Source organism: Pelmatolapia mariae, linkage group LG17 (assembly GCF_036321145.2).
Source record: "Pelmatolapia mariae isolate MD_Pm_ZW linkage group LG17, Pm_UMD_F_2, whole genome shotgun sequence".
Classification (NCBI taxonomy): Eukaryota; Metazoa; Chordata; class Actinopteri; order Cichliformes; family Cichlidae; genus Pelmatolapia; species Pelmatolapia mariae.
Genome location: NC_086242.1, coordinates 27,698,972 through 27,722,500, shown reverse-complemented (window position 1 = coordinate 27,722,500; position 23,529 = coordinate 27,698,972). Strand labels below are relative to the sequence as shown.

Sequence of the window (23,529 nt, the reverse complement as noted above, 5' to 3'; positions counted from 1 at the left end):
GCTGGTGATGTGGACATAATGAGAGCATACAAAAATAAAACTCAGTCTTCTGACTGAATTGTAGATCCAGACCATTACCATCCTTTGGGAGTCAGTCAGTGATTCTTTGCCAAAGCTGCTGGTGTGAGTAATTTTTCATGGCAGTACTTCAAAGTCATCAAAGTCTGACACCAAAGGACACCTTGTGCGTGAGGCTCATATGCATAAGCAGCATCTGACAAAGTGGTGTTATAGTTTGTTGGTTGTTCCTAAAAGTGACATTTTGAATAAAGCATCTGCTTCACCTGGAATATTTGAATCTTTGACACTTATGTTATTGCGCCAATTTTGGGCACTATTCATAATATAAAATCAATACTGAACAATACATTTCAGTCTGTGATTGATTGGTGGCCCGTCTTCGGTGTCTCTGTTTGTCCTTTCTTTTGGTTTTCTGATGAGGACAGTCTCCCCAGAGACCTATTTCATGTGTGTGTCTTTCATAAACCTTTCACAAAGGGCCACTTTATGGTGATTGAAGTTGTGTTTACTAATGAATGCCAGACTGAATGTTCACCCACCAGCTCATGAATATGCAATGATGTCAAACCGGCGCTAACACCCATGAGTTGTCTTTACTATTAACCGCGACAGGAGGAGAAAACTGGAGCCCAGCTAAGAGTCTGAGAATTACGGGAGAAGCAGGAAGGAAGGAAAGGAAGAAAGTGAATGAGAGATGTAGATGCAGCATTGGCTCAGAGCGAAGCCGCTGAGATTTTTAATGTGTGTCTCTGAGAGTGTGTATGTCCCATAGAGCAGTATGTTTATAAATCACAGAGTCAGGCAGTGTGTGTCTTGCAGGGCCGGTGTTTCCTGCAGTGTAATCTGAGTCTCTGGTGGAATGTGTGAACCACATCCGACTCCACTCCACTCAAGCCCCCGACTCACTCAATATCCCACTGTAAACAACATGGCTTTGCCAGGGATTCTTGAACAGGACAGGTAGAGTCGCTATATCTCCCAAAAATAACAGAGTGCAGGAAATGCTTCAAAATAAGAGCATATTGGGCCCTGCAGTCAGCGAAAGTCACCCCTGAAAAGTGATATTAAACTTTTATTCACTGTGTTTTCAATGAACCTATGACTTCTTTATTGTGTGTGTGCATGTGTGTGTGTGTGAGTGAGAGAGAGGTTTAGACTAAGAGGTTAATTGTAGTGTGACCTCCCTAATGTCTTTCCCTGGCTGGTTATCTTGATTGGGTAATTAATTCTGGGGCCGCTCTCTTCAGGCGACCCAGTATTCACACACTCACAAGTCTCTCTTTCTCATACACACACTTTTTTTGAACTCTCCTGAACTCCAGCACCACTACTTTCCCTTAACCCTAAGGCTGTTCTATTGTTTTACTGTTACCTTTTCTCTTTATTTCCTCGCTTACTCGTTCTCTCACTCCCGCTCATGTCTTTCTCTTTTTCATTCAGTCATTCTCAGAGCTGGCTCATCTGATATTTTATTCTCAATCCTTCCTCACAGCTTGAACCCTCAGAGAACTGACTGAAGTTAAAGTAGCTGCACAGTATCAATACAGCAAAATGTACTGCAAAAAGTTGCAATTTAGGCTTTACTGTTGTAGCTTCAAACAAGTAGTTCTGTCTGCTTCACATTTCATACTTGCTTAGGCCTCGGTCACACAGGCCTAGTGACCGGTTAGCAAGCCCCGGTCTGGTCACTAGTGTGTTTTCCCCAGCCCATCGGCGAGAGGTTGTGGGAGGCTGCTGGTTCTCACTAGGTGAAATCAGTTGCAAAGAGGGTGCTGTACCAAAAACCTCACCGTGATTGTTTGGTTGCTAGCAGATTGGAGAGGTTATCCATAGTTTAAAGGAAGACACCAACTGAGCGGAACATTAAAAAGGTGTGATGCAACAGAGAAGCAGCCAGTGTTTTCAAAGTAAAGATTTTTCCTTACTGCTAAAAACAACTTGTAGTAAAAGGTGCAATTTTTACCTTGAGAGTAAATCTCCGTTTCTGGATTACATTACACCAGTGATTCTCAAAGTGTGAGCCGAGACCACCTGCTGAAGGTACTGCAGGTAGATACCACAAATTCAATTAGAAATCACTCAAAGTGTGTACAGCTACACTTTTATATGACTTGTATGATTTATATGAATGTATTTATTTATATGACAATTAAATTAAAACTGATAACAAGAGGTGGTTACTTTGAAATACTACTCATTACTGTGATCCAGATTTACTGCTCTTGTATTGAAGTTTGTGTCCCAGTGGCGCACACATTGGCCTTAACACTTTGCATATGACTGCGTAACAGTTTATAGCCGACAGCCTGTGTTGTTTATGTTTTTGAGTAAATTTTAAAGGATAAACATCACTTTCTCTTGTTTTTCGATTAGAGTGAAGATTTCAGACTGTAAATGTTTTTAGTTACTTTGAGGAAGCTTGCACTTCCTCCCCTCTTTCTGAATCCATAGTTTTGGAGTATGCTCAGTCTTCTGGACTGAGCGACCACTTCCTCTAAGTGGCAGACAGCTCACTGTTTTCTTCACCTTATCACTCTATCACCAGCTAACAGACACAGAAAGAGAGAGTTAGAGGACGAGAGAGCAAGCAAAGGAGCTCCTTTTTGCTCTCTCTCTTTCTCTCTCCTGTGCACTCTTTCAGGTTTGGCTCTCCCTGTTTGGGCACGATGAGAACAGCAGATTATTGGAGCTGATAAGATGAGGAATGCTGCTTAGAGAGGAAACGCCATTCTGGATGAGATGTAGCCTATAGAAGACTGTTCCCCTGTCCACGACATGTCATCCAACACCGCCACTGGCCTTTTCCTATCCTTCGTGTTATAGAGGCAGGATAGACATAAGGGAAGTGAGCCAGGATTGAAATCTATTGACCCAAAGCAGATGAGCATGTCCTTCAAGCCGCCCTTTTCCTCCTGCTTGCCCTCTGTCTGCCTCTGTCTGCTCCTGTTGTTTTGACTTCATTTCTCTTGAATAATAATAAATTCAGAAGTGCGTACCAGTGGCCTAAAAAATTTCAGTAAACTGTTGTCATTAGAACAAGTTTGTACCGAGAAAATGTGTTAATGGAGCAGTATGTGGAGTATCTAGAGAGATACTTTTGTCAAATTTAGTTTTTTACTGTATATGTGCTTGTTTAAGAAATGAAAAAAATCTTTAAAAATTCATCTCAAAGGGAGTGGAAGGTGGAAGTCTTTTGGTTTGTTCAGATGCAACTTTGTAGACCTAAGCTGTGCTGCCATGAGAGAAGAGGTTTTCTCTTGGAAACCCTTCCAAACAGCTCATATTGGTCAGTCTTTTTTCTAATTGTACTGTTATGAACTCTAGCATTTAACATTCCTACTGAGTCCTGTAGAGTCTGAGGTGTACAGCTTGGTTTATTTGCACTTTATCTGAGCGTTCCACATGTGGACTTTGGGCTGAATTTGGTTGGACATTTATTCCTGGGAAGACTGACAGGTGTATTTAACATTTTCTGCTTGTGAATCATTTTCTCACTGTAGAATAATAGACTTTAAATTGTTTGGAAATGGCATTATTACACATTCGCAGAAACAATTGTTTCGCTAAAATGATTGATGTCTTTCCTTGGCATTGCACTAAGACATACTTGGATACTCTAGACCAGCAACCTGCCAAAACGTCTGCTTAAATCAAAGTGTTCACACTTACTGCTCATCAATTAATCAGGTAATTTTGATTAACGTATTTATTATATCATATATTTATATGATATGATAAATATTATATATTTATAAAATATATTTGATTTGATTATTTTTTATTTAACATTTGAGTTGCCCACTTAATCCTATGGAATTAGTAACTGCATAAGACCTTTTTTTTCACATGACTGTAACATATTATCTATACTGAACTTATGAAATTAAATTAAAGTTATTTTTTTTCTAGAAGCTGGATTAAAAACTTCAGCTGTCTTGCCAGTGTTCTCTACTGCACCACGGTAAAACATTTACCTGCTGCATTTTGCAGAATCTGAGTTGTGAATTGTGGCCACTTGTTGAAGTTTTAAACCCTTGTAGATTCCTTATTGTGGTGCTTATCCTACTTTTTTTTTTTTAATTTTCAATAACCGATATTCCAATGTGGAAATTTTCCTTCCTCCCAGTGTTTAATGTTCATATAATACAAAGAATACTAGAAGAGTCTGAAAGAAAAACTATTTGTTTATTAATTTCTCATGATTTTCTTAGCACCACTGATCTACCTAAAACAGTGAAATGGCAGTTTGTGATCAAAAATAAAAAATATGTAATATGTTAATGTCTTTGATCATATTTTATTACAATCTTTGATGAAATTGTCCACTTGCACACATGCATGATACAAAGAAAAGCCCAGTATTCCTCTTGAACCAGAGCAAACCTGATTACATCCAGAAAGTGAGCAATGGCTGGTGAGAGTCACGGAGGAGAGACAAGGTTGTGTGTTAGCAGGTTCAGAGAGCGGCTGAGGTGAAAAACGGAGAAGGGGAGAAGGAAAGAGCAAGAGACTAATAAATAGTGTGCTGGGAGTTGAAAACTGCAGACAGAAGTTTTTGTGTGCGACTGCCTCGCTTAACCTCAACGCCACTGAAAGTTCAGCCAGGGCCTGAATTAGATCACATCAAGGGATCATCTCACTCTGTGTGCATGTGTATGCTAAAGTGTGTGTGTACCACATCCTTCAGCCAAAACTCACCTGTTGATCTTCATCCCACATAGCTGACATCTATGTCACCCGTACTAAAACAGCTCCCAAAATGAGGGCAGATATGTAACCTATACACGCTTGATGTGTGTGTTTGTATACTGTGAGGCCGAACTAAAAGTAGATTGTTTGTGTGATAGAGGCCAAGGCAGGAGAGAAGTTAGACGTTTTTGGTTTTGGCTCGTCAAACCATAATTTAATTTTGTTACCACTGGGCATATAATAACAGATCTGGACATCGGTAATAACAAAATTGTACTCATGCTAAAAGCTAAGATCTAGAACAAAGTCAAACAGGGCAAGAAATACAAGTTAGACTGTCAGACAGGTTTCAAACCCACATGTTTGCCAACATCACTTGTTCCCAGCACTGAACAGTGAAACGATCACACAAAAACTGGCTGACTTCTTGGTTCAGCTGTGACCTACCAGTCAGTCCTCCCGTACAATGAGGGATTACGCCATCGTTTCAGGTGTACTGACTTTCTGCTTTACCTCAAAATATGTTGGGTTACATAATCTGCCTAAACTTTTGGTTGGTTGAAAATCTGCCTGAATGTCTGACTTGTGGTTTTTTGTAGAAATTAGTAGAAATGACGCTGCCATGCTCTCAGCAATTATTTTGCTATGCACAGTGTTAAGCAATTGCACAAGCCTTCCAAAATAAGACCAAGGTTATAATTTGGTGTGTGTTTTTTGGGGGAAAAAAGACAACAGCAACACTTATGTGAAGTTGTGCAAGAAAACAAGTAAACCACCGTGCCCATGACTCCCACATTTAATCAGTTGAGGCTGTGATGTTATAATCATAGATAAGAATGCTGATTGTGCAGCTAGAAGACAATGCCTGCACAGTCCGGGAATGCAGGCAAAATCCAGTAAGCCAAACACAAATCTTTTTCTATATATTGTTCCAATACTAATTTTATATTGCATGTAGTCTTATTATGTTTTAGAATACCAATAATTGGGGTTGTTACTAAAAAAAAAGGTAGTGTTACACATTACACGTTACGCTTCTTAAAAGTTATACAGTAAGTTACTTAATTAGATGCCAGAGAATCTAATTTGTTACATTATTTCTCATTACTCCATAAAATAACCGTGCATTGTCACATATTTACCAGTTAACAATATAAAACGCTGGCTACAGTTCCCCACATGAACTGAAATCCCTAATGAGCACACACATAAGAGCTTTCCTTTTAGTGTTATGTATGAAAACAAAGCCGACTACAAAAAGCAAAGATGACAACCAGTCCAGATTTGAATTCGATTGCCACAGTGATTCTGCTGTAGAAACATGTACATGTAGTAGAACTGGAGGCTAAAATGTTGCAAGCCTGACTGTTCATCAGGTTTATCGTCAGCCTGCGTTCTTGGCTAGCTTTGTATTAGTATTCTGTCTGTGCAGGGGCTTCCAAAGAGCCAAAGATATATTAGTAGCATAATTGTTTCTATCCTGGATGCAGATTGCACTTTACCATCACGCTCTTGTCCTGTTGTGCAATAAAAAAGTATAAAAAGCAATGCCCATGTCTCTGCTGCAGGCTGCTCCACCAGCTTCCTCCTCCCGCACACCATCTGAAATCAGCTCATTGTGTTACAAGTGCGCAGGAAGAAAAAAGCATGTTGTCATTTGCAACACGTAGCAGTTGGCTCAGTCCATTCTGCTTCCTAAGTGAAAGGGCCTTTAGCTGTTTTCTTACTGTAGCAGATATGGCATGTCTCATTAGTACCATACGGTTTATGGAGATAGCTTGCTCATTATTTAAAACTCCAAATATTTTCATTTCTGCCTCCGAAACATCAGTAATAATTACATTGAACCTTCAAAAACCAGTGGGGGACATCTAGGGGTGGGTACCAAATTCAGCATTGATAAGGGTGCCAACTGAGCTTACTCTGGTAATACTGAGTACAGTTTTACACTAAATCACTGGGTGCCACTGTTGTTATCAGTTCATATCTGGGTTTAGCTGTTCCCACCTGTTCTTGTCACCCTTGCTAATGTTAGTGTGTGCCAAAAGTTACACATAATTGTTGGTGTGCAAAATGCAAAGCTGGCCATGCAAACCACATCTCATCAGAGAAAAAATCTGGTCAAAGCAGAGAGATTTGGTTTTGTGTTGTGTGTAAAGTGTTTCAAAGAGGTAAAATGTTTCAGTGGAGAAGTATAGACTCAAGAGAAAATTTTTAATTTATTATTTCGTTTTGAGCAAAGTCCAGAAAAACAGTTGTTATTCACTTCTGGTACCAAATACAGGTACCTGTACTGATACCAGTGTGTTTTAAATGAAAGGTACCCAGTCGTAGTAACGTCACAGTGCTTTTGTCCATCTTTTATATATAGTCTTCAATTTTAATGTGTAGGCTTGGGGTCTTAATGTTAATCTGCCTGTTACCAATGTCCTCTATACGCATCAAAGCTGTATCTAATGTTAGCAGTGTAGCTGTTACTTTAATCCATTTCAATTGTTGCCATATCAATCATATTAATTGGACCCAGACTTTCCTTCAGCATGGAGAATATAGAAACTACTTAACAGTCATCATCTGTACCAAAACACTGAGGCTGGGTGTCAAAGCCTAGACAAACCCCTCGATGCTTAACTGAGATTACTCAACAATTAAGATAAGAGAGGATGAGATTTTCCTCTCCCCTCAGTCTCTCACCCTCTCTCACTCAATCTTGCGCTCTCTCCCTCCTTTTTTAAGTATGATTGTAAAGAATGTTGTTTAAAGAAGGGAAATTAAGTTTGCCTTTGATGTCTTCTGAAATATGAAACAGCCAGACGCTTATAGAAATGTTAAACACTCACCACACACACGCTCACACTGACACACACCAGCTGATTTCACTGGAAGCCGCTGCCTCACCCAAACTTTATTATACAAATGCCCAAACAGACACTTACTTACTTTTCACTGGAAATTACTTAACTGCACAGTTTCAGTTTGACCTCAGTGGAAGTGAGCAGTCACCTGAGCCACCCCCCACCCCCTCACCCTCGCCTCCCGTAGTCTTTTCCCTCCCTCCACCTCTCACTCTCTCCCTCTCTCCCTCTGCTGCTTTCTGCTGACTCCTGGAATTATGATCTGTTTCCCGTCCACGGGAATAATAGAATACAGGAGGAAGAGGGGGGTCGGCAGCAGCTCTGTGGAACAGTAGTGAGGAGTCCAGCTCCACTGTGGTTGCATTCTGTGTGTGTGTGTGTGTGTGTGTGTGTGTGTGTGTGTGTGTGTGTGTGTGTGTGTGTGTGTGTGTGTGTGTCTGCAAATGCATTTATATCCAGATGTGCTAATGTGCGATGTTTTCCTCTTCATTTCCATAAACTTCACACATTAAAGGATTATCCTCGGACACGGACACACACATAGAAGCAGAACTTAAACTCCATTAATGCTCATAAATCTTAACCGTCCTCCCATTATCTTGACAGTAAACGCCTCATGTATACAACCACGCGGCAGGCAGTGGGTCTCCACTCTCTACCAGAGCCTCCAGGCACTTAACACTATCGGCAGTCAGATCCAGCCACTCCAGTGTGTTTGGAGTGTGTGTGGAGTGTGTCCTCAGCCGCATAAATATTTATCACACGGCTACCCCAGGAATTTTAATGAGCACTGATGGAGAGCAATCAACACAGTAGAGCCAGTAGAGAGAGAGAGAGGCGAGAAGATGACATGAAGTTAGAGTTTGTGATATTTTAGCTTTTAAATATTAACATGACTTTCACTGTTTTCCCGAGGAGATTCACACCCTCCTGTTTTTCTACTGATTTAGTTTTTGTGTGTGTGTGTGTGTGTGTGTGTGTGTGTGTGTGTGTGTGTGTGTGTGTGTGTGTGTGTGTTCACATGTGCAGTGTAGTATTGTACATACTCATCAAGGTGACAGGGCCACCCCTTAGAGGTCACTTAACACATTGTGTGCAGGCCAAGCTGCATGGGGAGTGAGGGAAGGAAACCTGAGCTGTAACTCACACAGCTCACTCGCTCTCCCCCGCAGACACAAGCGCATACATACAATAAGACACGCTGGACCTGGCCTTTGACATCTGGCTGGGAGCGGCTAATAACTGTCTTGGATTCCTAAAGACGCAGCAGCTCGGAGTTCATTGAAATTTACTGCAGTGATGCTTTATTGACTTGAGGAAACAATAAATATGAAATCACTGATTTGTGTTGCCACAGAGTGGCACAAATGAAACCCACAGGTCTTCGTTTCTTCTGCTCAAGATTCCAGGATTTCATAAGATGCCAGATAAATTACACTAAATAGAAAGTATGTCAGTTTGAAGGAGTAGTGCAGACAGAGGTAACCTACGTTTTTTTATGACTCTGGTTTCCATATTTTGTTCCAGTGTAAACAACATATTGTGTCAAAAAGAGCTAAAATAAGCGGGTGCAATCATGCAGACAATATTTCTTCTTCAAATGTTAAGTAACTGAAAGGAAAATATATGAGGAAAATTTTTAGATTTTAAGTTGTTTAAAATGTTTAACCCCCTACCATATAATAGTAAATCCCTCGTAATACTATTTTTAGTTTATTTAAAGCAATAAAGTAATAACTTAAAATATTCTGTATAATCGAACCTGTTGGCCTGAATTTCCGTCACTTTATTACATTCTCTTTTCAGTTCAGTCACAGTTATGTCTGCTAATGTAAGATCTGTGTATGTTTAACTTATCTTACTAATCACTTTGAAACCCACCTTAGCGATCCTGAGCCTCAGCCCCAGGCTGAGAAGCACAAGCTACTGTGCTTGAACAGATACTTCATGTCAGAGTCAACTTTTTGTATCACTAGAATTAAGTTATTAATTAAGTTATTACCAAGTTATTACAAGATTATGATGTACTGTGAATTTAATTAGAAAAATAAATTTTGAATGTAAAGCACTTAAAGAGCACCTTTTTAACATTCAGCAATCAAACTCTCAGCCATGTGATTTGTGGACAGCTCGCTCTCACACCTGAGCCATTAAAACAGAGACAACTGCTGTTGTACAAATTACTGCATCGGTCTCCGATTTCATCCCTCCCTCCTTCTTCCCTTCCCTTTACTTGAAACTGAGGGTCTTTTGTGCTTTAAAGGAAGTGATAAGTTGAGGCGATGCTGGCGGAGGTGCGTTAGAAATTGACCAGTGACAGATTTGTGACTGTAGGTCCAAGCAACACTGAAACGATGAAACTCACGGTTTTTGCCACAAGTATGTCCCCACCTGCACAGACACACACACAAATGCAGACGGCGACTCACACACCTGTGCACATTGTGTATGCATTAACTTTCATGTTTCTGCAGGCAGGCTAGGTATCAGTCTGCTCCTTCCTCATTGTCCCGCCTTCATGTCCCTGTCATTGTCCGCGCAGTAATTCATCCCGGGTTTAAAAGCCCTGGATCAGGGATGACTTCTTCCATCAAAATCCCACCGAGGTCAAAGATCAGAACATCTGGGTCTGGTTGGAACATCTGGGTCTGCTGGGGACATGGAGACCGTGGGCTCCAGACTCTCACAGCGTTCTCGGCCCCTTTATCTAATTTCCTTTGAAGTATTTGCAGCCTCATGTCCACTACTGTACAAATACCAGAGACACTACTGGACTTCCAAAACCACATCATAGTCTCCCAGCATGCAATCCTCAGAGCAAGAGAGAGGAAAGAGAATCGGTTTCTTGAAAATGTTTGATCTGGGTAGGTTTGCAGTCGGAAGAAAAATAAATGCAGCTTAGGGACATTTAGCATTTTTTAATCTATCCTGACAATTGTACTTGGTGTGTGTGTGTGTGTGTGTGTGTGTGTGTGTGTGTGTGTGTGTGCGTGCATATTCACACATCGCTGCCTGTTAGTGTGTATGTGCCCTTATGTGGGGGTCAGCCCGTGTGCTGTGTGATTTATTGAAAGGCCTTGTAGTGATACCAGATTCCTTTGCGTTAAATGCCTGCTCTGAGGGCCTCTTACTGGCTGTGTGCTTTATGGACCATGATCACACCCTATTTGTCTCTCACTTTTACATTTCTAAGGATTAATTTTATGGCTTCTCATCTTTATTAGACTGGATAGTGTAAGAAAAAGGGCAAAAGAGCAGAATGAGCAAGGGAAGGTCAGACCGCATACTTGAGGACATGTCAGGCTTTTTGTATTACGAGTGATTATTAGATTGTTTGACTGTATAGGTTACAGTTATATTTTGAGTCTTTTCAATAGTCATACTGCTTTTGTTTTATCTGATGTTTCGGTCTAGTCCAAAAGTACTTTTTTAATGAACAGAAAACTGTAGGAAGATGTTGTGGCTTTTAGATTGTCCAGTTAAGTTCCATTTATTTCCAGTCATTACCAGTACAGCTGATCAGATAAACTGAGCTGATCAGGAGAGGAAAGGACCACCGAGTGCTAAAATCATCAACTTCTATGCATTACCAAAGCATATTCCAATACAGCTGGGCATCGAATCCTAGGCAGGCATGTGATGAAAATCCTTTTACATCCCAGTCTCATAACTATTGCTTTGGAGCTAATATTAGATAAAAACTGGGGATGTTGTGGTTTTATTTCAATCTGCAATTTGAGTCTGTTCTTTTTCGCTTTCAAATTTTGGATCAATCTGGGATCGGTTCAGCCACTACAATGACTCCATTTGTTCCTGAGGAAGGTTTCTGGCTGGTGTGTTCCACAAACCAATTACTTGTGGCAGTGTTCATCGCATAATCAGGACAGAAAATCGTCTCAGAAACAAAGATCTGTTTTTTAATGCTTAGTTAAGGTTTTTAATTCAGAAACTTATAGGAATAACTTTGCAGCCATGAGCTGATGATCAGAATTGACCAAAATGATGTTGCCTTATTTGCACAACGCATTGTAAATAATAAATGTGACCCTCTTTTTACTCGTCTGACTAAATGAACTTCTTTCCTAATTCTTTGATGCTACTCACCTCAGTGCCCTTTCATACGCTTTAACTTAGTCTCGGTTGATGAGCGGGTGTAGATCATATTGTTATTCAACTTGTGAGAGCCACATTTTGTCACGGCTAATTTTTATTTTATTTTTTTAGATTTGTGCTGCTTAATTGTGTTATTGTGACTGCTACATATTTGCAGACACGGACAGAACGCTGAGTTAAACAGGACGTACCAAGCTGTTGGGTTTGGTTCCAAATCGGATCCATATGAAGATTATATTGTGCCCCCATCTGTTAGTAGTTCATGTTGAATTATTCGCTACATGCTCTGTTTGGGTGAATTCACTTGGCCACAGAACGCTCTTGTTAGCAGTTTGGACTCAGCTTTTATTTCACTGAGTGGTACTCTGCAGTATGAGCTCTGATGGTGAGGTTGTCTGTCACCTGTAGAAATCCTGGTTGACAAAGACCAGACGCTGGATTAACTTCCTGGATGCTGAACCGTGTGGTTACGTGCTAAGAAGGCAGACTTAGCAGACAAGAGTCTGATTTCAGCAGATGTTTTCCTGCCAAACTCAGATGGAGATTTCAAGCCTAACAGTGGTGGTGACAAAAATGCTGATTTAAATACAAGGAATGGCTCTGCCTTCTTCCTCCCAGCTTCATGTGTTGTTGGATTTACATGTATATATCATGATATTTCAAGAAAATTCACAGAATGATATTTCTGAAAAAACAAAATACTGAGCAGTCTCTAAACTGAATAGTCTCTCCTTCCTTGTAGCCTGGTTGTACTCGATGATGTGTTTTTTGCCTCAAGTGATCAAAAAAGTGCATCCACCTTTAGCAAGAACCGTTCTCCGAGGTTGTTACAGTAGTTTTACTTTATTAAATCCTCATTGGAGGCTTTGGTCATTGTGGCTGTCACTGCTGTAGCAGTGATATCGCAATATAACACTTTAATATCTCCAAAAAAAGAATAATTTCACCAGTATTATCGTGGATCGCGCACACCCCTCATTTAAATCCCACTCTGCTCTGTGCTTTAGAGCTTTCACTGTCTTAGTGAAGTTACTATTCAACAGAAAATATACAGGCGGAGAAAAAACAAGAGTACGAATACTTGCTCTAAAGATACATTCATCTTTGCAGATGTGTAGCTGGTTAACACATCAACTGGAATCCAACCATTTTTGACATCACATAAACTTGGAACATGCTTTAATAGGTCCTTTCCATTAGCAGTAAGTAAGGATTTATGTTGTCTGTTTTGGCACAGATCCTGCAAGAATTTCTTCTTTAATATTTAGATAAATTATTTAAACTCACAACCTTACGGTTACTTTAGCTTCCAGTCATATAAAACCACAAAACGATGTGATCTCTTGATGCGTAATACATATTAAGCACCACCACCGTGGACTGTAAATAGGGTATGAGAGAGATGTCCGTCATGCGTGTTACCCTTTGAAAGGAAAACAAAGTCAAAGAAGTAAAAAGTGTGCCATGTGTGGTCAAGGTTCACTTATAAAATTACCTCTCCTGACCATTAACAGCACTGTCAGGCCATCTATCAGTCACACCGAATGGCAGTAAAGGAGCTTGTATTAAGCTCCTTATGCAAAATGCTGCAGCTGGAAGTTTGGAGTCTCGCTGCTCTGCATTTCCATCACCCTCCTCAGTTTCCCTCACAGTTAATTTTGTGGTTCTAAAACTTGGTTTGCAAAGACGTATATAACCTGTGTTGTTGCTAGCCTGCATTACTGTTTCTACAGTGTTTGTAAGAGTGCTGTGATTTACCAGATAAGAAGAAGCTCAGGTTAAAGTACAAAGACCTCTCCATCTCCAGATGTGACATTATGTTAAGAAAACGCCGTCTGTTTTGGACTTTCGGGTAAATTTGCTGGTCAAAGCTGCTGGTCAAACCTGTACCTGTAAGGCAGTCGCAGGCTTTGGGAGCTCGCCTCTAAACTGCAGGTGCATGGATGAATTTGTCACTTGTCTCATTTAACAGAACGCAGACACAGTGACTCTTTAAAGATGGAGTCTGCGCTCCAGGTTCAGTCCATTGAGTTCAGGGGCAGGGGCAGCAGGTGTTGCAACTTCATATTTATTTCACTTCATTTGAACTACGTATGCATGCAGACAGAATCTAAACAAAAGGCAACTTCGGGATTTTTTTTCCCTGCAGGTCAAACTTCCTGCATTTGTTTACTTTCCCTTTTCAAGCATCTGTCTCCGAAACACTCACATCAGATTAGACTTAACTATCCTGCTGTTTAGCAAACCATCACTAACAAAGGTATAAACCATGTGAGTCTCCCTGATGTATAGAAATTATAAAGGAGGTGCAGTTGCTACTTGTTAATGTCAGCTTACCGCTTTTCTCTAAACCAGTTCGTGACTAGACCAGTTGATGTTTCTTTTATGCCAGCTATGAAATGTTCTCCATTACAAACCCTAATCAATATAATTATGAAGCAAGTGGATTATTTAATATAATTGTGGAGTAAGTCGCCCTATAATAATTACATTCAGCCTCATGATAAATTATGTCTCATTGCTGCAGGTAATTAGTCTGAAAATGTTTCCAGTTATGGCTTTGAGTGCCAAAAACGTTTGTGAGTAATGTACAGAGCTGCTCACATGAGAAAGAGCTGTTTGTCCTGCTGTTACAGACGGAGGAGAAAATGGGCTGAAGCTTTCATCTGCTCGGCTGTATATAGACCATGCAGAGTTAAAAATAAAAAGACCGCTCACCCAGAATTGAACCAAGTTTTCAACTCGGGCCGAATAATATCAAACTGAACGCTGTCAGAAACCTGAATCAGCCTGTACTTGTTCCCTCCGTGTGTGTTCAGTGTTCTTGCCTTTGTGTGTAATCAGAAGAGTGTGATTAAGCGCTGTGGAGCCTCTCTGAGATGTGGGTCCCTGCTCTCTAAAAGGCTGAAGTATGCCAGCGCTGCCGTGTGCGTTCCTCTGTAATAAGATCACCCAGAAAAGACGTTTTCAAGAGGTTCAGTGTCAGATGGTAACACTGCTCTGCTCGGTGCACTTTACCCTGGGCTGCCGTTCATAGGTGGGGTTTGGCATCCCGCTTCCGGCTAACAGTGTGTGCTATAAAGCGATATTCATTTCAACTTTGCAACAACAGTTTGAAAAAGAGCCTACTGTGTTTAAACGACAAAGCCAGGTCCGTAAAAGAAACGGTTTGGATGTGCAGGAACTTTACCGACTGCACCCCACTTTCAAAGTTTGCGCGAGAAGCGGGTACACCGGCTGTGAGTCAGGCCTCGTCGTTCAGCCTGAGTGTTGGACCTCACTGATGCTCATGTGGCTGAATGAAAGCAAATCCCCTGCACGTTCCAAAATCTTGTGGAAAGACTGAAACTAGAAGGGCGGCATCTGCACGCAGCAGCAAAGTCAGTTAAGTCTTAAAATGGTAGTTCTGGTTGACACGGTGACACTTAAGGTTGTTTAAGCTGGCAATACTAAGAGCGTATCGACCATGAAATACCCTTTTTGAGCTGAAAGTTTAGCGAGTATTTTAAAACCGGGATTGGATTTACCGTTCCTTTGGTTATTTGTCTTGTGTTGTATTTTTTAAGTAAAACTTGTTTTTCTTCATGGATTGCATTATCCTTACACTAACACTTACTGTATACGTATCCTCTTTCAAATTCCAGAGACCAGCTCTTTAGCTCTTCCTCTCTTTCAGGTTACGTCATTACATGTGATGTTCACACATGCAGGATCTTGTCCACTGAATTCCATCCAGTATGCGCATGCATCATTTTCTGTATACCTCTCTGTGCACATGGATGCCGTTTATTACTTATCAATGTATGTGCTTATGTGTGCCGCAGCTAACAGCAGAGATCAGCAGAAACACGATTAGCCTGAAAACATATATGCCAGGTTAGTTAAAAACAAATAATAACACCCTTTAGCAGCCACACTATGCATGCATGTAATCCATTGAAGCAATGACAGATTGCACCACTGATAGTACAGACTGCTGCCACAGTGAGTTTCAGAGGCTATTTTGTTTGGTTGTCCTCAGACTTTTGGTCTTGGAGCATTAGGAGGCCCGTGTAGTGCAGAGAGAAAAGAAAAGAGAGAAGCACAGGGGAAACCCAGCACAGCACTTTGAGCACTTCTTGAGAAACCACCACTGCAGCAATAACTGTGTTTAACACGAGCCGCCCTGTATAAAAGTATTAAAATCACAGAATCAGCCTTTCTTCGTCTGTGTGTTGGACACAGTTGTCTATGAGTGAGAATCTTTGTAAATATAAGAAATAGAATAGTGGGAATAGAAGTCGGAGAAAGGACTGAAGCTTAAAAAAGACACAAAGAAGAGGCTTCTCTCTCTTTCTTTTTTTTATTTGGACTCGCTTTGGTGGTCTGAAGCAGGGTCTCACTGGATCTTGAACCCGGTGCAAAACCCAGTGGGGGGGAGAATGAGTAAGGGGTTGAGGGGGAGAGGGTGAGTGGGGGGGGTCCTGAGCTAGGGGTTACGCCACCAGAGTCCCACAATTCATCATGCTCTGGCACCAACGGGGGCTGTCTGGACAGATCGGAGGTGGGGAGCCGAGAGGGGGGGATTGATGGCCGGGGAGACTCTGTGACCTCCTTTTTTCCCCCAAGAGAGGAGATAATGTGTGCATGTATGTGGGAGAGAGAGAAAGTTATCGTCACCCTCCATCCCTTGCATCCTGTTGAAGACATCAAGTTTGGATATTGAGTTTGATCCAGTACGTCTTCATATCGGAGTGACACATCAGCTGGGCTGAGGGGTCTCCTCCTCACAGGCGTCAGATCAGTCATGACAGATCATTTGTTTTTCTTTCTCCCCCTCTCTCCTTTCCCTTCTTTCTCCTTTTCTCTGGCTCCTCTCTGTCTTTTTACTAGGACTACCTACAAGGTGACAGCACCAAAGCCTATCAAAAGTTGGGTTGGAAGCCAAAGGTGACTTTTGAGGTAGGTTGGTTTGAGAACACAGCCGGTTGGTCCTGCCGGATAGCATTAGCACACATATAATAAATGTAATGGGAGTAGTTTTCCACGCATGTACAGACAATGGAATGACGTGATGAAATCAAAGGTGACTGAAAAAAAACACCAAATCAAAACATTTCAATGACAAATGAAAGAATGGTTTTGAAAGCCTGTAACGATTTCTAGAAACGCAGCCTTCTTTCAGCGAACTGTTAAAAGAAAATACACAAAGGTTCACTGCATCAAATCAACACGAAGCAACAGAAAACCAGCCAGCACATGAGTTTTGAGTCTTTTAGCTTTTAGATTAGAATTTTAGAATTTTATTACTGTGGTATATTTTATCTACTTTTCATTTTATGCTGCATCAGATTATTATAAAGCTCTTTGGTACCAAAGCTCTTTGTTTATTCCTTTCTGTGAATAGTGCTATAAAAATAAATACTTGCTTTATAACATTTTGTATGTTGTTTAGAAATCAGCCTTTTAATAAAAGATTATTAAGCAAAGACTACTATAAATTAAGCAAATATTTCTCAATATATATTTTTTGTAATTATATACTGAGAAAAGCACTTCTAAAAATATATATATATTGAAATATAATGAAATGTACTTCAAATAAATATTATACATATTTTAGAAAATTTAATTTTTGAAGTGCTTAGACGCTTTGATTAAATAGTTTCTAAGGCTAAATAATATATTAATAATGCATCCAGTGTTGAGAAAACACAACTGTATTTTTCAGTTAAACCTTATTTATTTTGGAGAAAGAAAAAAAAAGAAAACAGCGGTTCCATGTTTCATATTTTCTCAACTTTACCGGCTCGGGAAGTTTGGCTGAACTATAAAAATATAAATTCTGAATCTTCTGATAAACAAAAAACAATCTTATCTCCTATCTGTCGCTGCAGACACTCCAAAGCTCTGAGCTCTTATCAGTACAATATGACCCAACGACACGAAGCACGTTATGGATCATTGTCAGGTCCTAATACTGATAAACTCGATGTATTTATTATGTTTATCCAGCTGCAGTATAACTGTGTGTGGAAGGGAGGTCTTCACTTAGGCCGAGTTTAAACCGCGGGTGTAAACGAGCCTTACTTCATGTATTTTATGTTTGTGTCTTTACCTTTTAGAGATATCAACCTTTCCAAATATATAAATCTGATCCTGTCCCCTTGCAGGATCTGGTGAAGGAGATGGTGGATGCAGACATCGATCTCATGAAGAATAATCCAAATGCCTGAGGCCAAATCAGTCAGTCCTTACACGACGGGCATGTTTTAGCACTCCTGGGTTCTTCCAGTGGAAGACCCACCTTTCCTTTTTACCTGTATGACTCTTCCAAATGAATTGATTGTCTTGTTGCGGGTGTTCGAGTGAATAATGGTTGCTGTTGTATCTGGTGTCTGTTTCTCATATTTAGATTGATTAAATGCCTTTTACATTTTAACACTGATTATGTTATATTTTTATTACTGAGGGCTTTTTATTGTATTTTTTTTTTTCATTGTTTTGGGACTGTCAATGCTGAAATCTTTTCCCCTGAAGTGTGACGTGGAAAAAGTTATAAATGAATAGAAATGAATGGAGATTTTTATCTTTTATTAATATGAGCAGGTGATCCATTTAGTACAATAAAAAAAAGTCTTTTAACATGTGTCAGTTTGTTTTCTCATGCAACACAATAAATTCTATAGAAGGCCTAATTTTTTTTCTTTTTTTAAATTCTAAGGAAATGTGGGAAATAAAAGCTGCAAATCCAGGTTTGAACCGCAGGTTGCGTGCGCGGAGTGTGCATGTGCACGCGCATGGGATCCCCAGTTTGTGCAGAGGTCTGGCTCTTCTCGTGTCGTTTCTTTCCTCTCTGTTTGCTCCTAATTCCAAGTTTCTCTTTAGAATTTACCAGAACACTGCGCTCCTTTATTCTGAGGGAAATGCGTTTTTCTCCTGCTCTCAAACATTTACCTGGAAACATCTAGATCTGGATCGTGAGCGGCCTTGTGGCCTAAAATGAATGCCCGCATTTAAACTGTTGGCCCTGACTTGTTGTGGCCCTGACGGTGACGGTTGCTGGGTGTGTTGGACACTCGTAACTGTTCCCACTTTGCAGAAGTTAGATGGACCTCTTCTTCCTTAACAGCCACACTGTTTGCTCTTTGCTCGTCTTTATTGTTTAATTCGAGGAATTGAATCCAAAAGGGTCGTTTTCACGAGGGCACGTCATTCATACTTGTTTAAGAAAAAGAGTATATTTGATTAAAATGCTGCGACTGGAAGTGCTGTAGTGCTGTCAAGTGTCTAACAGCCTAGTCATCCATCCTCTGCTGTTATTGACTGTATGGGAGACCTGACGCTCTCTATAGATTACGTTATATTATTTGTTGTGTTAATGATGGGCCTTACTATCTTACATTCCAGCCCTCCTGTATCACACTATTAATAAAAATGAATGCAGACGCAATGTAGTGTGTTTACAGTATTTGTGGAAATTTAGCTCTGTTAAAAACAGTCGAACAGTAACTCTGCATTTATATCTTCAAAAATATAAAGTATGTGCGTGTAGCCAAAATCTACTTTATCTCAAATAAAAGTGCACGTGCACCAGAATGGCCTCTCTCAGATGTAGTATATGATATTTTATTAAAGTATTATTACAAATATTTATGAAACCGGACCTAACTGGAATGACTTTAATGTAAGGCGCCTTTTCTCAATTTCCCAAAAATCATTAAAGTTGTGAAATAAGTTTTTTGTTTTGTTTGAGGTTTTTTGGTTGTTTTTTTTAAGTGCAGCATCTTATTTCCACGTGGAATGCTAAATGAAGTATCTCCGATTTAAATGCAGCACTCGGGTAAATGTCGGTCCCTCCTCAGAGCACACTGCTGCTGTCAGGTTTTGACATTCAACTTGCGCGGACCCTGAAGGTCTCCGTGAGCGGTCTGTGGAGGGTGGGATCGCCTGTGTGTTTTTCTGGACGGCACCTACAGGACATTTAAAAGTCTCTGTGATCGTCCTGGACAGCGCTGAGTCTGTGCGGACTCCAGATTGGAAACAGATGTTGCTCTGAGGTTGTTTGGGCCCCCGAAAGCGCGCTGAGAGCACACAACACACTGAGCCCGCGGCCTCACACAGGTGCACCGAGTATTCCCCTTTAATAACACTTAGGCACGTTTTGTGATCGGCTCTGCTGTTGGCGCACAAACAAAGAAAAGATGACTGAGATTTGAACCGAGAAGGAGTCTCGGAAGGAGGAGGGGAGCAGACTTGTGCAGCTAAATAAACGTTTTTAAGGAGATTAAACGGCTCTAAAGTCACGATTTTCAGAATCCCTGAAAAACGCGAATATAATAATTTTCTGTCAAATCAAAAGTACGAGAGATTGTAGGGGCAGATGACCCCTAAAGTGAAAGCTGCAGGAGGGAGAAGCTGCTCCTTTCTTTCAAAGCTCCAGCTTTACTGAGCACATTTGGACAGACGGCCACAGAGTGGAAGACGGAGAAAAGGATCCGACCAGTGCCCTCTATCATTTGTTATTAGGAAGGGAAAATACTGATCTCGCCCCTGAATATCATCCGTCCATCCATTTTTTAAACCTCTTATGGAGTGAGCCTATCCCAGCTGACATATGAGAGGTACGGACAGGTCGCCAGCCCATCACAGGGCCTCACTGAAGATCAAGTTCAATTAAATTAACACGAATCTGAGCACTATCCCGGGACAGGGGAGGTCACCTGCTTGTCGTGTTACTGAGATATCAAGGACATAAAAGATATCCCATTCTTTATTATTACTGCTGGTCTATAGTGCAGATACCTTAAAATATTACGATTTTAAAAAAGCATGAAAACAGTGTAAATACACATAAAAAATAAAACAAATGCTGGAATTTTAGAAAATCTGAAAATTCATAGTGAGAAACTGGCAAACTACGTGACTAGAGCCTTCACCAAAAATCCACGCAGACAGCAGGCACAAAACAAGACGCAAAATAAACCGTTTACACTGAAGCCTCGATTTCAGCCCACTTTAGGCTAAATGGTGAATCCCCATTCCTTTAATTGGTTTGATATGTAAACTGGGCGAAGGACTAAAGTCATTAGGACACCATGGGCTTTTCTTTCTTCTTCTTTTAAAAAAAAAATACATCGAGAAAAAACGCAGGAGGCCAGATTCGTGCAGGGTTAAATACAGACGCGATTTCAATCACTGCTCCTGCGCGAGGGGATTTAGCTCTGCTCCCGCGAACACACACACAGGTGTGTGTGTGTGTGTGTACCTCTCACAGGAGAGGTGAGGAGTGTGTGAGGGGGGTACGGGCTTACAGTTTAGTCGGTAACTGTGAGATGGCCGCAGTTGCCAGAACTTGTATGCATATAACATGCAAATTTGAAGTATTAAAAAAATAAATAAAAACAATAACAAAAAAATTAAGCTGTGGATACAAAAGGTCTGTATGGGAGAATCTGGTTGGTAGTTTGGACGCAAAACGCGCAGCGAGTGTCACTGTGGAAATTGTTCCTATTTAATTTCAGGCTCAACCTTCAGAAATAAAAATTCAAACTAGAACAAAATGCATAACACCCGTGAAAATGCGTTAAACTCTGTAGAGATTTTTATTCTATTTTGTTTTTTCTGTGTGAAACAGAAAGCTTTTTAAGCAGTCAGTAAAAAATAGAGCCTCCTTATTATTTTCTTTAAAAAGCCCCCTTCAAATGTGTGGGGCACCCACATGTTTCCAGGAGCTTCATATGTTTCCCCATAAGCGCTCTGATACCTGCCAAACCTTTAGGGCGCATGCTGTGGGCTATCGGATTGCTTTGCCACTCGTGACTACGGCACTTGTGCAAAGATCTGGCCTTCAACGCTAATCAGACACTGGGATGAATTCCCCATGTAGAACATCTGCAGACAGCCGGGGCCGTAAACTACACCTACGCTCGTGTGATCCCTCGAGGCTACAGTCATACTAATGTGAACATTAAAGTATCCCGAATGCGGTATTAAACAATAATTCCTTAACCGGGGCTTCTGTGAGCACTTCAGTGCGCGCCTAAAGCTCCCCTTCTCTTCCGGGACTCCCTTTAGTTTGAGTGTTTGTTATTGTTTGATACACTGCAGGCCGTGAAGCTGCCACTGCCAGCCTGCGATGTGCACTGCATGTGAAGCTGCTTTAGATAAAGCAGGGACGGGCTTTAACGCAGGCTGCTCACCGTCCTTCCCTGAAGTGCATTGTTGACATCCTCTCCACTGACCTCCATCACCTCCTCCTGTCTTGTACTTGCAATGAAAAACGACTCGCCATCGTGACTGGCTTTTCCTTCCTGACTCTTGAGTGCTGATCAATCACAAAGACGTTTGTTTGGAGGGTATAACGCGTTTCTCGTATTAGCCTGCGCTCTGCGTGCAACTGGTGGTTATTTCCACATTTATTTATTTGATTTGTATGTAGTGCAGATTGCATTTGAACCGCAGTCTTAACATCACCTGCGTGGTTTGTAGCAGAGGAGAAACGGCACATTGTTTATGTTAGCTTTAATGAGCTTGACTCATCTGACTGCTGGCCCTGGGGAGCGTTTGCGTGCTGGATTTTTTTTTTCTTTTTTCTTTTTTTTTTAACTTTTACTGACTCATTAAAAACCAATCCACACGGGCCGAAAACTAACAGTCACGTTTAAGCTTCAACTACCAGCCATTTAACACACACACACACACACACACACACACACACTACTCTGTTTTGTTTTCAACTTTCAAGCCCTGCAGCTGGATGACTGCAGAGGTTAGAAGGCGCCATTAAAAGAATTATTATTGTTATTATTATTATTATTATTATTATTATTGTGTGGAGTATATGTACTCGCTAATAAGATTATTATAATAATAATTAATAATATAATTGTTTTGCATGATTAAGGGGTTCCCGCCATGAAGTTATATGTAACTGATATTTTTCCTGATTATTTTTTTCTAACTTTATATATATGTATATATATATATTTTCTTCTAAAGTCAGTTTTTTTTAAGCAGCCACAGGGACCATATCTAATTAACACTGAGCATGCGTTTCTCCGTGTAAAACTGCCTACGCGCATAAGAATGAAATTTTAAAAAGGCCGCTGTAAAGTTTTAATAGCAACCTTGTTCTTTTGTTGCTTTTTTTTAAGGGGGGGGGGGGGGGGGGGGTGTCCCCACGTCATCGGGGAATTACTGGAATAAACACGTGACACAGCAGCAATATTTCAATCAGCCAGAGCTGCGGTAAATCTGGAGCCTCCAGGAAACAAACAAACATTTAAAAATAAAGCAAAGCTGGCTGCAGTACATCCCTCTGTCACAGATCGTATCCATCAGGCCGTCATCCTGGTGCATCAACAAGGACCCCCCACCACCCCCACCCCACGCGGGGGTCTGCTCCAGCAGCAAAATTAACTCTGAAGACAAATCCAAAATCAACTGCATCCAAAAAGCTCCCATCATCATTCCCAAACAGCAGTCAGACAGAAGCCTGCTCACTTTGTAATGACTGATTTGTTTTGCTGACAAGGCCTTCAGTGAGTTCAGACCGCGTTGGTGAGCTGCTGCCACACGTGCATTTATTTACCGCCGGCGTTTACACTCCAGGACTGAACATATACAGCGCACAGGTGAGGCTGGAGCCTCGCATTAAAAAAAGAAAGTGGCATCTGCTAGGCTGCTTTCACTTTGAAAGGTAACCTCGGCTCGCCTGTGCAGGGCCACAGTCTGAATTTAACCGACTTATAAAAGCTTTTCCCTCAAGTTGGAAAATTTATGTATTCACTTAAATACTTTAATACACGTAAATGGGTTTTTATTTTGTTTATTTCTTTCTCTTTCTGTCTTTAAAAAAATCAGAACGTTT

At 40.8% G+C, this 23,529-nt stretch overlaps 1 protein-coding gene across 1 annotated transcript in view; it reads left to right on the top strand.

Annotated features, from left to right (window-relative positions):
- The window catches only part of gmds (GDP-mannose 4,6-dehydratase), a 171,618-nt gene extending 153,334 nt beyond the window's left edge, over window positions 1–18,284 (top strand). The window contains exons 10-11 of the mRNA XM_063460414.1: window positions 16,551–16,619; window positions 17,831–18,284. Coding sequence (XP_063316484.1) covers window positions 16,551–16,619; window positions 17,831–17,893 — 132 coding nt within the window. The 3' untranslated portion in view covers window positions 17,894–18,284. The remainder of the gene's footprint in view (window positions 1–16,550; window positions 16,620–17,830) is intronic.
- Window positions 18,285–23,529: the final 5,245 nt, after the last annotated feature.